We start from the raw sequence: 17,356 nt of genomic DNA, 5'->3' as shown, positions 1-17,356 counted from the left end.
TTATAATAATGATAATAATAATAAAAAAAATAATAATAATTATGAATATTGATATTATATTACATAAAGGATGATTAAAGATACAGTAATAATATTGAAAATAATAATAATGATAATAAAACACAAGTATAGTGAAAATTTCACGAGTTCTTTGTGCTGACAAACAATATTTTTCTAATTGGAAACTGGGTTTCTTGTATTCATGTAATCAACATTATTTGAACTTCAAATTATTGTGTTCCATCTGTACTGAATTTTCATTTTCAGTATGTTGCCAAAAGTGACTTTTTTCATGCTTTGCTTTGTAACTTAGAAACACATATACTGTTTTCAATTTTTAGACATATGTTATTTACAGTATTCTGCAAGCTTTAGATGAGTGAAAGTCACATTTTTATGAAATATCACAATTCTCCAGACAGACTTTGAAAAAATAAAAACTTGCATATTTCTTTAAGAAAGTTTATCATTATTTCATTATTGTGAAAATAAGTTTCTGATTATCTTATTATTGTGATTGATCAACAAATATTTTTCTTTACATAGAAATGCCAAAAAAAATACTAATATAACTTTAAAAGTTATCAATTATATATCAATTAAAAATAAATTACATTGTTTCCTCTTCTCACTAATTGATACACTTGTAAGGTAGACTGACTCTCCAATAAACATTGACCCTTGTTTATTGGAACCATACTGTGATGGTCATTAGCCCCCAACTGTGCTGGTCAAGACAGAAATCCCTTGGCTCACTGCCAAAATCTAGGCCTTTAACCAGTGTCCAGTAACATTGGTTGGCTGAAGTTCAATAGAGGTTTTAAGTTTAAAACAGATACTGCAGCTGTCTAAATAGAGAATACATATAGTTAGAAAAGCACCACTACAAAGTCACTGCAACCTTGCCCTCTGACCTACTAGCCCCAAAACAATACTATGAAGTTTGTTTGACATGAGATATTCTCTAGATACTGACCCAAAGACCAAAAAAGAGATCTGCCAAATAAAAACAAGAGCACTGCAATGCAGAGCAATATACACAAAGCAAAGTCATATATGACCTTTGACCCTTAAGTGTGACCTTGACCTTGAAGCTAGTCATCCGGAACATGCGCTCTGCATTATTATTATTATTATTATTATACCAGATTTATATAGCGCCCTTTTCATGATAAACACGTTCAAAGGCGCTTTACAGCAACTGCAGCCACACAGGGCGCAAAATCATCCTCTACTAGTACAGGCACAGAGCGATCTGACCAGAGGGACAGAGTGAGACAAAGCCCCCACAGAGAGATCAGAAATCAGATACAGACTTGTCCGGCTAACTTAGCCTAGCTCGTTGCGAATAGACAGCCTGGTTCTTTAACGTGCCCAGTGTATAGCACTGATACACGCAAGTGCATGTCGCCTCAGTGTGGTGAACATTTCTGCCAAGTTTCTTTGAAATCCTTCCAGCAGTTCAAGAGTTGCAGAGCGGACACGAAACAAACTGATATGAACTTTGACCCCTAAGTGTGACCTTGACCTTGAAGTGAGTCATTCGGGACATGCTCTCTGCACGTCGTCTTGGTGTGGTGAACATTTGTGTCAAGTTTCTTTGAAATCCTTCAAGGGGTTCAAGAGTTACAGAGCGGACATGAAACAAACTGATATGACCTTTGACTCCTAAGTGTGACCTTGACCTTGAAGCGAGACATCCAAAACATGTGCTCTGCATGTCGTCTCAGTGCGGTGAACATTTGTGTCAAGTTTCCTTGAAATCCTTCACGGGGTTCAAGAGTTACAGAGCGGACACGAAACGGGGGTATAACAATCAGCAAAACAACATACCCACACTAGTTTGCATGTGTGCATAAAAATGTGGCAGTCACATTTTAATTTAAGCCATTATGACCCTTCAGCTAACAGCTGTTATAGTGCCACATGTTTTCTTTTGCAATTCAAGCAAGTACAAACATGTGTTTTGCAATAACTTATCTTTTCATTTTTATACGCCCGTTTAAAAAACGGGACGTATTATGGGAATGCCCCTGGTGGGCGGGCGGCGTCCACAGACCTTGTCCGGAGCATATCTTCTACATGCATGGAGGGATTTTGATGAAACTTGGCACAAATGTTCACCATCATGAGGCGGAGTGTCACGTGCAAGAACCAGGTCCCTTGGTCTAAGGTCAAGGTCACACTTAGAGGTCAAAGGTCAAATTCAAGAATGACTTTGTCCGGAGCATATCTTCTTCATGCATGGAGGGATTTTGATGAAAGTTGGCACAATTGTTCATCATCATGAGACGGAGTGTCATGCGCAAAAACCAGGTCCCTAGGTCTAAGGTCAAGGTCACACTTAGAGGCCAAAGGATACAAGAATGAAAAATTCAAGATTGACTTTGTCCGGAGCATATCTTCTTCATGCATTAAAGGATTTTGATGTAGCTTGGCACAGTTGTTCACCATAATGAGAGGGAGTGTCAGGCACAAGAACCAGGTCCCTAGGTCTAAGGTCAAGGTCACACTTAGAGGTCAAAGGATACAAGAATGAAAACTTTCTCCGGAGCATATCTTCTTCATGCATGAAAGGACTTTGATGTAGCTTGGCACAATTGTTCACCATCATGAGAAGGAGTGTCTCGCGCAAGAACCGGGTCCTTAGGGGTAAGGTCAAGGTCACACTTAGAGGTCAAGGATACAAGAATGAAAACTTTGTCCGGAGCATTTCTTCTTCATGCATTGAGGGATTTTGATACAACTTGGCACAAATGTTCACATGCATGAGACGGAGTGTCATGCGCAAGAACCAGGTCCCTAGGTCTAAGGTCAAGGTCACACTTAGAGGCCAAAGGTCAGATACAAGAATGACTTTGTCCGGAGCATTTCTACTTCATGCATGGAGGGATTTTGATGTAACTTGGCACAATTGTACACCATCATGAGACGGAGTGTCATGCACTGGTCCCTTCTTTTGAATTACTTCCCTTTGCTGTTACTATAAATAGCTTATATTGTAACTTTTTCATTACAAGTCGTAGGGAAAAATCGAGACCACTTTTCTGTAGTACAACATGCATGTTACATCCAATTCTGAGGTGTATTTTGAGCTATCTCTACCTGGTAAGGATTTTTGTGTGGACTTGTAATTTTTTTTTTTTCTCTTTAAAGATTAACTTCCCTTAGTTGTTACTATAAATAACTTACATTGTAACTTTTTTATAATTGACCGTAGGGAAAAACCAAGACCACTTTTCTGTGGTACAACATTGATGTTACTTTCAAATTTTGGGTGTATTTTAAGGTATCTCTACCTGGTAAGGATTTTTTTTGTGGACTTAGAAAAATAAAAGAATTACAATAATTTCTAAAAAAACAAGAGCTGTCTCCATAGGATGACACATGCCCCCGATGGCACTTTGAATGAATAGTTATGGCCGATGTTAGAGTTTAGGACCTTTGACCTATGGACCTGGGTCTTGCGCGCGACACGTCGTCTTACTGTGCCACACATTCATGCGTAGTTATTTTACAAGAGCTGTCACAGGAGACAGCGCGCTCGACTATTTCGATGCTGGATAGTGAAACTGGGCACATCTGAGGAAACTAGAGCTGTCACTGGAGTGTTTAATGACTCCAATTGTGGATGAAGATATTGCACAATAGCCTGAGTCTATGTCAAAAATATCAACTTAAAGTAATAAGAGAGGTAAAGATAAAATGTATCAAAACACTATATAAGTATATTCTAAGCAAAAAGGGGCATAATTCATTAAATATTGGTGCCAGAGTTATGCAGCTTGTGTCATATAGTTTGGGTGATGATGTTGAACAACTATTTTAAGTTTGAATCAAATCCATTCAGTAATAACAGAGACAGAGTGAAAGTGCATCAAAACTTTAACCTATAATTCCAAGTAAAAAGGGGGAATAATTAATGAAAAATTGGTGCCAGAGTTATGCACCTTGCGTCATATGGTGTGGGTGATGATGTTGAACAACTATTTAAAGTTTGAATCAAATCCATTCAGTAATAACAGAGACAGAGTGAAAGTGCATCAAAACTTTAACCTATAATTCTAAGTAAAAAGGGGAAATAATTCATGAAAAATTGGTACCAGAGTTATGCACCTTGTGTCATATGATAAGGGTAATGATGTTGAACAATTGTTTAAGTTTGAATCAGATCCATTCAGTAATAACAGAGATAGAGTGAAAGTGCATAAAACTTTAACCTGAAATTCTAAGTAAAAAGGGGAATAATTCATGAAAAATTGTGCCAGAGTTATGCATCTTGTGTCATATGATGTGGGTGATGATGCTGAACAACTATTTTAAGTTTGAATCAAATCCATTCAGTAATAAAAGAGGTAGAGTGAAAGTGCACCAAAACTTTAACCTGAAATTCTAAGTAAAAAGGGGGAATAATTCATGAAAATAATGGTGCCAGAGTTATGCACCTTGTGTCATATGATGTGGGTGATGATGTTGAACAACTATTTTAAGTTTGAATCAAATACATTCAGTAATAACAGAGATAGAGTGAAAGTGCATCAAAACTTTAACCTGAAAATCTAAGTGAAAAGGGGGGATAATTCATGAAATATTGGTGCCAGAGTTATGGCCCTTATGTCAGATGATGTGGATGATGATGAGGAATGAGTATTTCAAGTTTGAATCAAATCCATCAGGTAATTATAGAGATAAATTGATAAAAGAGAAAGTGCACCAAAACTTTAACCAAGGTGGGGACGCGGAAAGACGCCGACGCCGACGCCAGGGTGAGTAGGATAGCTCTCCTTATACTTCGTACTGTCGAGCTAAAAATCCATGCATGAATGACAAAGATATGGACCGGACACGCCTATCAATGCACTATCATGAAATATGACCTTTAACGTCTAAGTGTGACCTTGACCTTTGAGCTACAGACCTGGGTCTTGCACGCGACACGTCGTCTTACTGTGCCACACATTCATGTGTAGTTACTTGAAAATCCATCCATGGATGACAAAGATATGGACCAGACAAGCCCAAATATCATGAAAAATGACCTTTAACGTCTAAGTGTGACCTTGACCTTTAAGCTACGGACCTGAGTCTTGCGCGCGACACGTCGTCTTACTGTGGTACACATTCATGCCAAGTTATTTGAAAATCCATCCATGGATGACAAAGATATGGACCGGACACGCCCAACTATCATGAAAAATGACCTTTAACGTCTAAGTGTGACCTTGACCTTTGAGCTACGGACCTGGGTCTTGCGCGCGACACGTTGTCTTACTGTGGTACACATTCATGCCAAGTTATTTGAAAATCCATCCATCGATGACAAAGATATGGACCGGACACGCCCAACTATCATGAAAAATGACCTTTAACGTCTAAGTGTGACCTTGACCTTTGAGCTACGGACCTGGGTCTTGCGCGCGACACATAGTCTTGCTGTGGTACACATTCATGCCAAGTTATTTGAAAATCTATCCATCTATGACAAAGATATGGACCGGACACGAAAATTGCAGACAGACTGACAGACCGACGGTTCAAAAACTATATGCCTCCCTTCGGGGGCATAAAAAAACATTGTAAACAACTAGAAAATTAAAATTCCATTTGCAAATACAGGTGCTAGTGTAAAGAAATTTGCTGTGACGGGCGTATATTGTGACATTCTGGCACTTTTGTTCAGTTCTAATTCCAACATTACATAACCTAGGTACATCTAACTGGTGACATGTAACTACAATAGATATATCTATTTCATATGACTATTCATGTATGCTATCTCAAGAAGGGAAGTTTTAGAGTTGTGAATTAAATCTCTCATGTGAACAGTTGAAGATATGAACAGTAACTATGCACATAAAAGACATCCATGCATGCAGGGCAGTTGTTAATCTGGCGAAACTTAACAGATAATGAAATATATTGTTTGATCTAAGAAAACTGTGTAATGTTTGCTGACTGACAATACAGTTAGAGCAATAACTCTACAGCACTAAACTCAAACAAGCAGCAATATACTTACTCTCTCTCCAGAGATTTAGCTCGGATTTTCACAGCAGGTGGGTTGAGTACATCCCTTATAATCTCTTTCCTCACAACCGACTCTATAGTCTTAAAAGGTTTGTGCACAAATGACAGTGTAATATCACCATGACATATATTCTTGTCAAATCCTATATGCCCAGAATATGGCAGCTTTGTACGGCTGAAATGGAAACATGTATGGAGTGTTTGCTGTATTTCTTACTAGGTATACACAAACACAAGTAGATTAACAGTTTAAAGTTAATATACTAACTGTTTCTGTTAATATGCAAAACCAACATACTACATTTGGTTTAAGGAGGAGAAGTATGATATCATCAAAGCTAAATTTCTATGAACTGTGTATCTCCCAGAAGAAAATTCATCAGTGGAGGATACTTTGGGTGGGTTATGATATATCCAGTACTGGTACATCAATGTGAAGCTATCACGACAATGTGGAGCAAGCCCCCTTACAGTAATAGTTTCCTCTTGTGCAGATATAGTTCACAAGTATTTCTAAAAAAAACACGTTCTCCACATATTGATGGATTCTCTTCTGTGTACTGAGTATAGTGATCATGCAACTAGTAGTTATTGCTTGTATCAGGTCAAAGTACATACAAGTTGTAATGACTGAAGTGAAAACTTGCCTAACAGTAATAGTTTCCTCAGGTAGGTGTAAATACATGTACATGGTGTACTAGGAATAGTGGACACCCTACTTGCAGTAATAGTTTCCTCAGGTAGGTGTAGATACATGGTGTACTGGGCATAGTGAACACTCACCTTGCAGTAATAGTTTCCTCAAGTAGGTGTAAACAAATGGTGCACAAGGAATAGTGAACACTCACCTTGCAGTAATAATTTCCTCAGGTAGGTGTAGATACATGGTGTACTGGGCATAGTGAACACTCACCTTGCAGTAATAGTTTCATAAGGTAGGTGTAGATACATGGTGTACTTAGCATAGTGAACACTCACCTTGCAGTAATAGTTTCATAAGGTAGGTGTAATTACATGGTGTACTTAGCATAGTGATCACTCACCTTGCAGTAATAGTTCCATAAGGTAGGTGTAATTACATGGTGTACTTAGCATAGTGATCACTCACCTTGCAGTAATAGTTCCATAAGGTAGGTGTAATTACATGGTGTTCTTAGCATAGTGAACACTCACCTTGCAGTAATAGTTCCATAAGGTAGGTGTAATTACATGGTGTACTTAGCATAGTGAACACTCACCTTGCAGTAATAGTTCCATAAGGTAGGTGTAATTACATGGTGTTCTTAGCATAGTGAACACTCACCTTGCAGTAATAGTTCCATAAGGTAGGTGTAATTACATGGTGTTCTTAGCATAGTGAACACTCACCTTGCAGTAATAGTTCCATAAGGTAGGTGTAATTACATGGTGTACTTAGCATAGTGATCACTCACCTTGCAGTAATAGTTCCATAAGGTAGGTGTAATTACATGGTGTTCTTAGCATAGTGATCACTCACCTTGCAGTAATAGTTCCATAAGGTAGGTGTAATTACATGGTGTTCTTAGCATAGTGATCACTCACCTTGCAGTAATAGTTCCATAAGGTAGGTGTAATTACATGGTGTTCTTAGCATAGTGATCACTCACCTTGCAGTAATAGTTGCATAAGGTAGGTGTAATTACATGGTGTACTTAGCATAGTGATCACTCACCTTGCAGTAATAGTTTCGTAAGGTAGGTGCAGATACATGTTCAGGTGTACTGGGCATAGTGAATCCTCACCTTGCAGTAATGGTTTTCTCAAGAAGGTGTAGATACATAGAGAATAATAGGTTAGTGCCGTAGATGAGAAAGTTTATCTGGCGAGGTGGAGGAGGTTATCGGGTGAGCCGAAGGCGAACCTGATAACGTCCGAAGCCAAGCCAGATAAATGTTCTCCATCTTAGGCACGAACATATTATTCTATTTATCTTGTCATCACTTCATTTTCCGATATTTGGCAATTTATTTTACAAAATAAGTGTGTGACAACCGTTTTAATTACGTCATATTCGTAATGGCGTCACTTATATAATGACATAATCACCGACACAGTAATGTGGTTACAATTAAAAATCCAGTAACTTCTTTGTTTTTGAATAAAAACTCATTATTTGACCACTCATTTTCTTAGTTCGGACATTTCCAACACAATGGTGATGGTTTCAATGCAAAATTTCTTATGACAACAATATCCATCATAAGGTCACATGATCAACTAACCATATATCACTGGTCACGTGTCAACTGACGGTATATCAAGAAAGATATACGGCACCCTGCTATCGGGTCGAAAATACTGCAAGTGACAGGATAAATGGTGTACTGGGCAATGTGAACACTCACCTTGCAGTAATAGTTTTCTTAGGAAGGTGTAGATACAGTGTACTGGGCATAGTGCACTCTCACCTTACAGAAATTGTTTCAAGTAGGTGTAGATACATGATGTACTGGGCATAGTGATCACTCACCTTGCAGTAATAGTTTCATACGGTAGGTGTAGATACATGGTTTAGTGTACTGGGCATAGTGAACACTCACCTTGCAGTAATAGTTTCATACGGTAGGTGTAGATACATGGTCAGGTGTACTGGGCATAGTGAACACTCACCTTGCAGTAACTGTTTCATCAAGTAGGTGTAGATACATGATGTACTGGGCATAGTGCACCCTTACCTTACAGTAATTGTTTCATCAAGTAGGTGTAGATACATGATGTACTGGGCATAGTGAACACTCACCTTGCAATAACTGTTTCATCAAGTAGGTGTAAATACATGGTGTACTGGGTATAGTGAATACACACCTTCCAGTAATACTTTCACAAATGGATGGAGATACACATTTTGCAGTAATCGTTTCTTCAGGTGGGAGTAGATACATGGTGTCGCAGGTATGGTGAATACACACCTTGCAGTAACTATTGCCTCAGGTGGGTGTAAATACACGGTGTACTGGTAATACCGACATTTTACAATGACAATCTAATAGTGATGGATTCCTCAGGTGAGTGTAGATACATGGTGTACTGGGTATATTAAATACACACCCTGCAGCAAGTTTCCTTAGGTGGATGTAGATACAAGGTGTACTTGGTATACTGAATACACACCTTATAACACTATTTCTTTTAGGTGAGAGTAGATACATGGTATACTGAGTACAGTGAATGCACATCTTGCTGTAATCATTTCCTCAGGATGTACATGTAGATACAAGCTGTACTGGTTTTAATAGATACTTACCTAGCAGTGATGGTTTCCTCAGGTGGGTGTAGATACATGGTGTACTGGGTATCTCCCTGCATTGTTAATAAACAACCAGCAGTGATATCTGCCAATGGAACACTCACCTTGAATAGAATAAACATCCATTAAACAATTCACTCGAGAACAAGGTAAGCACAATTCAGACAAGTCTTAAAAATGCAAAATGCTAATTCAAAATAAACAAAAAAAAACAGAAAACTAGAGATGCTTTTGAGAAAAGCGCATGTCTCCCACAACTGCCTAATCATCTAAATAGTAAGTCAGTCTTTATATACTGTTTACTTAATCCACATGTGCATGCGCTTTCTTGACACCAAATGGATACCTATACTACTAGTAGTATAGGCGCTGGTTTGGGGGCAAAACTGCGCAAGAAATCTGAGTGTTTTTGGTAATTCAAGGGCCATAATTCCGAAGTGCCTAGGCCGATTTGGCTAGTTATCGAACTTGGCCGAGCACTTATTGGCAGACACATTTTGTTAAGTTTGGTGAAGATCGGATGAGAAATGTTCAACTTAGAGTGCGGACAAGCTTTGTGACAGACAGACAGACACACACACAGACAGACAGGAGTAAATCAATATGTCTCCCACACCACTGTGTGGTGGGAGATATAATAATTTGTGCCTTTTCCTCTGGGCATCAGTCTTTTTATCTACTTTATATCTTAGACTACACAAGTGGCAATAATTCACCAATTAAAACAAATTGAAATGTCCAGAAAAATACATTCTTTAAAACTTACATATCCTATTTTGGTGGTAAGATCATAAGATGGAAGATCGTCAGTAGGTGGGGTATTTTTAAGCTGCAGACCATCAGCCTTGTTGATTGTGGAGATATTTTTAGATGCCCTATCTGTCTGTGCCATCTTACACCATACACACACATTCACATACTGGTCTTCCTCTTTACAATCAAATTCAAATTCTTCATTCCATTCAGGATCCTAAATCAACAAAAATATATTTTCTTTAATTCAAAGTTCTTAAGAAAATAAACTTTTGATGTTACAGTGACACTGAGTATGCAATGATGTAATCAAAAGTTAAATACTGCATATAAAAATGAATATGTTTTGCACAAATTAATAAAACATAGCTATGCCTAAATTCAAATTATGTGAACTGGCTTAATTTTTTACAACTCTAGAAAAGAATTGCAAAAACTTATAATTACATATTGACCAAAGCTTTTAATCACTGAAAAAAAATCAAACTGATGGGTAAATCTAAAAGGAAGTTTATATAGAAATCTTTAAGCAGTCATAACTGACTGAGTTATCTTTTCTTTGACAATGACCTTGTGTAGTTTCTGAATTTGACAAGATGAAAGCTACACAAGTGTTCTCTACTATGGGGACTATTCTGGTAGTAGCTCTATTATACACTCCTGTATTTACATGGAAATATAACTTCTCAGGTTGTAAAACCACTTCATAGTTCTGTACATGTACTTACAGAGGAAAATGTAATTTCTCTGGTAGCAACCTCACCAATCCTCCTCTGCAGCTCCGGGTAACTATAGCTACCAATATCACTGGAAGCACTCACTGTGTCACTATCACCTGTCTGAACCTAAAACACAATAGTCAATATTTCCCATTGAATATGTTTAACAATTATTTTAGGAATTAAAAGTCTACTGAATTGTTATTTACAGTCCAGAAATTTGATTGTAATTCATGAACATATTGGTATTTTTTAAATGCATATCTCCTCATGTATTGAAAGGCATACAAACAAGAAGACAATGATGGCTCCAGATCACTCAACTGACATTCACAACTGTATTGAATAATTTTAGAACACAGGAACAATGGTGTGAAATTATTTTAAAACTGGGTCAGAGGTTTCAGCAACTATTTTCAAAGTTGTCCAAATAGCCATATAGGGAAACACGGCCCCACCCCCTGGCAGCCATATTTCTAATGAAACAATGAATTGAAGGAATTCAATAGAGGGCCACAAAAGATACTGATGTTGAATCATTTGAAGAAGGGCCTGCAGTTTCAAATAAGAAGATTTTCAATGTTGTCAATATAGCCGTATAGGGAAAAATAGCCCACTCCTAATGGCCTTGTTTTTTTCCACGAAACAGAATGATTTGAAATAATGTGGTAGAGCGTCACCCAAGGAACATTTCTGTAAAATTATTAGCATTTTCTAATAAGAAGACTTTTAAAAAATTTCTTTCTGTGGCCATAGCAACCAGAATTCAGCATGGATGACCTACCCTACATTGAAGGATTCTGAAAGGGGACTACCCTAGGAAAAATTCTGTGAAGTCTGGTAGAAATTAGTAACTAAAGAGATGCTCAAGAAACTGATAGGTGGCAGACATTCTCCAGTTTAAAAGAAGATGTAAACATTGTATGACATAAGCCCATAGAGAATTCTTCGTAGAATAAGATTATAAAGTCCAACAAGAGTCCTGACAGTCCTATATCACTCACCTGACTCAAATGGGTACATGATAATTTGGTAGAGGGCCTCTACACAATGCTACACGCTAAATATCTAAGCTCTCAGACTTGAAGTTTTAAACAAGAAGATTTTAAAAGTTTTTCCTAAGTAGATCTATGTAAAACAAGTTAAAAGTATGGCAAAGCTGGGCAAAGTTTGATCCCAGGGGCATGATTTGGCTGAATTTAATCAGAGGACAACTAGGCAATCCTACTTACCAAATGTTTAAGCCTTGGGTCTTGCAGTTTGATATAAGGAAATGTTTTTCTTGTATTAGTCTATGTAAAACAAGTGAATGAAGTATTGCCATGCAATACAAAGTCCCCTACTGGAAGGCACCTAATTTTCTCTACTGCAGTATAACATAATGAACTGATATCTGTCAATGATGTATAAACAATATTGTACTATATATTAATCCTAAAAAAACTAGAACTGTCACAGGAGTGACTCATACCCCCACCATACGGTCTTGTCACAGAAGAATGGCAACCATAAGTAATCTTAAAAATACTTAGAATAATATAAAAATGTCAAAAAAGCTTAATACTTAAAAAGAAGTTTATTCGTCTTTGGAGTACTTCATCCTGGGCTTCCACATATAAGTAATACTAGTATAATTATGTGCCCTGGATGAGGGATGGGGTAAATATAAAAAATCTCTAATATTAGAGATACACTAAACGTGAATACAAAAAAGTGTCTTACCGACCCATGTTACCACAGAAAAATGTATTTACTTTTTACATAGGGCTGATAATAAAAAAGTTAGAAAAATACCAAAAATATTGAAAATCTAAAAATAGGACTTCTAAAAATAGACTAATTCCTGGAATTTAAGGGGAAGAAACTCAGTACAAAAGTTAAAAAAAGGTTACTTCCCTTTGGCTGTAAGCCAATCAGAATGAGATATAGTGAAAATACATCAAAATTAACCTTAAATTCTAAGTAAAAGGAGGGGACATAATTCAAGAAAAATTGGTGTCAGAGTTATGCACCTTGTGTCACATGATGTGGGTGATGAGGTGGAACATCTATTTTAAGTTTAAATCAAATCCATTTAGTAGTAACTGAGATACAGTGAATATACATCAAAATTAACCTTAAATTCTAAGTAAAAAGGGGCATAATTCATGGAAAAATTGGTGTCAGAGTTATGCACCTTGTGTTACATGATGTGGGTGATGAGGAGAACATCTATTTTAAGTTAGTATCAAATCCATTTTGTAATAACTGAGATATAGTGAAAATACATCAAAATCAACCTTAAATTTAAAGTAACAAGAGCTCGTTGAACACGAAATGCCCCCCTTGATGCATTCAGTAATTGCACAAGGAACAGAAATTATACGCTCACTGTAAACAAAAGTTCTACCATTCTGGTTTAATCTGACCTTGACCTTTAACCTATTAACCTAACAAGAGATTATAGAGTGATCTTGGCGCCATCCACTGAGCCATTTTTGAATGTTTCAAATTTCAAGACTAGCTCAAGGTCAAAATCAATGTCAAATTTCATTTCGGTACAAAACAATGTGTATGTGGTCCAAATAAAGCTGTAGCTACAGAAATGTGAAAGTAGGTCACTAGGTCAAAATCAAGGTCAAATTTTATTTTGGAACAAAAAACTATGCAAGTGGTCCAAATTTGAAGACTGTACCTTCAAAAATGTGAAAGTAGGTCACTAGATCAATAACAAGGTCAAAGCTTTTTTCGGTACACAAACCTATGCAATTGGTCCAAATTTGAAGGCTGTAGCTACAGAAATGTGAAAGTAGGTCACTAGGTCAAGATCAAGGTCAACTCATGTCAAGGTTCATCTTGCCACTCAAAACTATACATGTGGTCCAAATTTGAATGATGTAAGTTATAGACATGAAGGTTATAAGTTTTTCCCTATATAAGTCTATATGAACAATATGACCCCTGGGGCGGGGCCATATTTGACCCTAGAGGGATAATTTGAACAAACTTGGTAGAGAACCACTAAATGTTGCTACATTACAAAATATCAAAGCCATAGCCTTTGTGGTTTGGACAAGAAGATTTTCCAAGTTTTTCCCTATATAAGTCTATGTAAACCATGTGACCTCCAGGGCGAAGCCATATTTGACCCTAGAGGAATAATTTGAACAATCTTTGTAGAGGACCACTAGATGATGTCATATACAATCAAAGCCCTAGGCCCTGTGGTTTTGGACGCGAGGTTTTTCAAATTTTTTCCTATATATATATCAGTCTATATAACCATGTGACCCCCGGGGTGGGGCCATATTTGACCCCAGGGAAATAATCTGAACAATCTTGGTAAAGGACCACTAGATTTTGCTACATACCAAATATTAAAGCCCTAGGCCCTATGGTTTTGGACAAGAAGATCAGAAACCGTTTTAACTGTTCCTGGCCAATGTGACCTTGACCTTTGACCTAATGACCTCAAAATCAATAGGGGTCATCTGCTGGTCATGGCCAACCTAACTATCAATTTTCCTGAAACTAGGCCCAAGCGTTCCAGAGTTATTGCCTGGAAACCATTTTACTGTTCCTGGTCACTGTGACCTTGACCTTTGACATACTGACCTCAAAATCAATAGGGGTCATCTGCTGGTCATGACCAACCTCCCTATCAACTTTCGTGACCCTAGGCATAAGCGTTCTTGAGTTATCATCCGGAAACCGTTTTACTATTCAGGGTCACTGTGACCTTGACCTTTGACATACAGACCTCAAAATCAATAGGGGTCATTTACTGGTGATGACCAACCTCCCTATCAACTTTCATGATCCTAGGCCCAAGCGTTCTTGAGTTATCATCCGGAAACGGATTGGTCTACATTCTGACCGACCGACCGACCGACCGACCAACAGACCGACATCTGCAAAACAATATACCCCTCCTTCTTTGAAGGGGGGCATAAAAAAGGGACATAATTCATAAAAAATTGATGTCAGAGTTAAGCACCTTATGTCACATGATGTGGGTGATGAGGTGGAACAACTATTTTAAGTTTGAATCAAATCCATTTAGTAATAACTGAGATATAGTGAAAATACAACAAAATTAACCTTAAATTCTAAGTAAAAGGGGACATAATTCATGAAAACTTGGTGTCAGAGTTATGCACCTTGTGTCACATGATGTGGGTGATAAGGTGGAACATCTGTTTTAAGTTTGAATCAAATCCATTTAGTAATAACTGAGATAATAGATTTCGGGCCGGGACGGGACGCGACGCGACAAAACTGACTCCTATATACCCCCCTCCAAACATGTTTGGTGGGGGTATAAAAAAATCTATATAATAGAAGTCCACAAGAAACTCTTTACCAGGTAGAGATAGGTCAAAATACACCTAAAAATTGGATGTAACATGCATGTTGTACCACAGAAAAGTGGTCTCGATTTTTCTCTACTGCCAGTAATGAAAAAGTTACAATAAAATCTATTTATAGTAACAACAAAAGGACGTAATTCTAAAAACAAAGGTTTGGTCCAAGTTACATCAAAATCCCTCCATGCATGAAGAAGAAATGCTCCGTACAAAGTCATTCTTGAATTTGAACTTGACCTCTAAACACGACCTTGACCTTAGACCTAGGGACCTGGTTCTTGCGCATGACAATCTGTCTTATGTTGGTGAACATTTGCGCCAAGTTACATCAAAATCCCTCCATGCATGAAGAAGAAATGCTCCAGACAAAGTCATTCTTGTGTCTAACCTTTGGTCTCGAAGTGTGACCTTGACACTAGACCTTGGGCCTGGGTTTTGCGCATGACATGTTGTCTCATCCAGGGGAATATTTGTGCCAACTGATATCTAAATCCTGTTTTGCATGACAAAGTTATAGACCAGACAGGAAAAAATCCTATTGACCTTTGATATCAGTGTGACCTTGACCTTTAAGCTAGGGTACTGGGTGTTACGCATGACATGTCGTCTCATCATGGGGAACATTTATGCCAAGTAATATTGTAATCCCTTGATGGATGACAGAGTTCTTGATCGGACAGAAAAAAAACCTTATTTACCTTTGACCTCCAATTGTGACCTTGACCTATGAGCTAATGGGCCGGATTTTGTGCATGACAAGTTGTCTCATCATGGGGAACATTTGTGCCAAGTAATATTAAAATCCCTTCATGGATGGCAGAGTTATGGACGGGACTGGAAAAATACTCTGTTGACATTGACCCCATATTGTGACCTTAACCTTTGAGCTAGGGGTCTGGGCTTTGTGCCTGACACGTCGTCTCATCATGGGGAACACTTGTGTCAAGTGATATTAAAATTCCATAATAAATGTCAGAGTTATCGACCGGACATGAAACAGACCCTGTTCATGCTATGTTAACATTTGACTGCTAAGTGTGAGAGGTCTGAAAGTTGTGCACGACACATCGTCTTATTATGAGGTACATTTGTGCCAAGTAATATTAAAATCCCTTCATGGAAAAAAGCCCTGTTGACCTTTGACCTCCAATTGTGACCTTGACCTTTAAGCTAGGGGTCCAGGATTTGCGCAGGACACGTCGTCTCATCATGGGGAACATTTGTGCCAAGTAATATTAAAATCCCTTCATAGATAGGAGTGTTATGGACCGGACAGTAAAAAAGCCCTATTGACCTTTGACCTCCAATTGTGACCTTGACCTTTGAGCTAGGGGTACGGATTTTGCACATGACACGTCGTCTCATCATGGGGAACATTTTTGCCAAGTAATACTAAAATCCCTTCCTGGATGGGAGAGTTATGGACCGCACAGGAAAAAAGTCCTGTTGACATTTGACCTCAAATTGTGAGCTAGGGGTCCGGGTTTTGCGCATGACATGTTGCCTCATCATGGGGAACATTTGTGCCAAGTAATATTAAAATCCCTTCATGGATGACAGAGTTATGGACCGGAGACGAAATTGCGGACGGATGGACGGAATGACGGAAAAGCGCATTCCTATAGTCCACGAAACTGGTTTTCAACCAGTAGGGGACTAATAAGTGACATTTGGGCCGAGCCATCTTTAAGTCAAGAAGCTTTATTTGAAAAATAAACTTGGTACAGAACCACTACACCATGCTACATGCTTTTAGACAAAAAGATTTTGAAATATTTTCTACATTAAACAAGTTACCCACATGCAAAACCAATTTTGAACCGAGAGACATAATTGGAACAAACTTTATAGAGGACTACTACACAATGCTACAAGCAAAATATCTAAGTTCTGCAAATTCAAACTAGAGTTGTCACAGGAGTGACGAATTATACCCCCACAATATGGCCTTGTCACAAAACTAAGCCAATGTCAAAGCCGAACTTGCTTGACCTTTGACCTACTTACCTCAAAATCAATAGAGGTCATCTGCTAGTCATGATCTACCTCCCTATGAAGTTTCATGATCCTCGGCCCAAGCGTTCTCAAGTTATTGTCCGTAAAAGGATTAAATGACCTTTGACATTTGGAACTCAAAATCAATATGGGTCATCTGCTCGACATGACCAACCTCCAAATTAAGTTTCCTGATCCTAGTCCCAAACATTCTGAAGTTACGGTCCGATAACTGTTTAAATGTTTCG

The 17,356-nt window shown here is 38.0% G+C and overlaps 1 protein-coding gene across 1 annotated transcript in view; it reads right to left on the bottom strand.

Annotated features, from left to right (window-relative positions):
- LOC128557242 (PDZ domain-containing protein 8-like) overlaps positions 1–17,356 on the bottom strand; it is a 51,788-nt gene that overhangs the window by 11,258 nt on the left and 23,174 nt on the right. Inside the window, exons 15-18 of the mRNA XM_053544421.1 lie at positions 10,777–10,893; positions 10,062–10,265; positions 9,293–9,399; positions 6,020–6,202 (exon numbers count right to left, since the gene is read on the bottom strand). Of these exons, the coding sequence (XP_053400396.1) occupies positions 6,020–6,202; positions 9,293–9,399; positions 10,062–10,265; positions 10,777–10,893 (611 nt within the window). The remainder of the gene's footprint in view (positions 1–6,019; positions 6,203–9,292; positions 9,400–10,061; positions 10,266–10,776; positions 10,894–17,356) is intronic.

This window comes from Mercenaria mercenaria, chromosome 5 (assembly GCF_021730395.1).
Source record: "Mercenaria mercenaria strain notata chromosome 5, MADL_Memer_1, whole genome shotgun sequence".
Taxonomy (NCBI): domain Eukaryota; kingdom Metazoa; phylum Mollusca; class Bivalvia; order Venerida; family Veneridae; genus Mercenaria; species Mercenaria mercenaria.
Note: the sequence above shows the minus strand (reverse complement) of the source record. Positions and strands in the feature narration are given on the sequence as shown.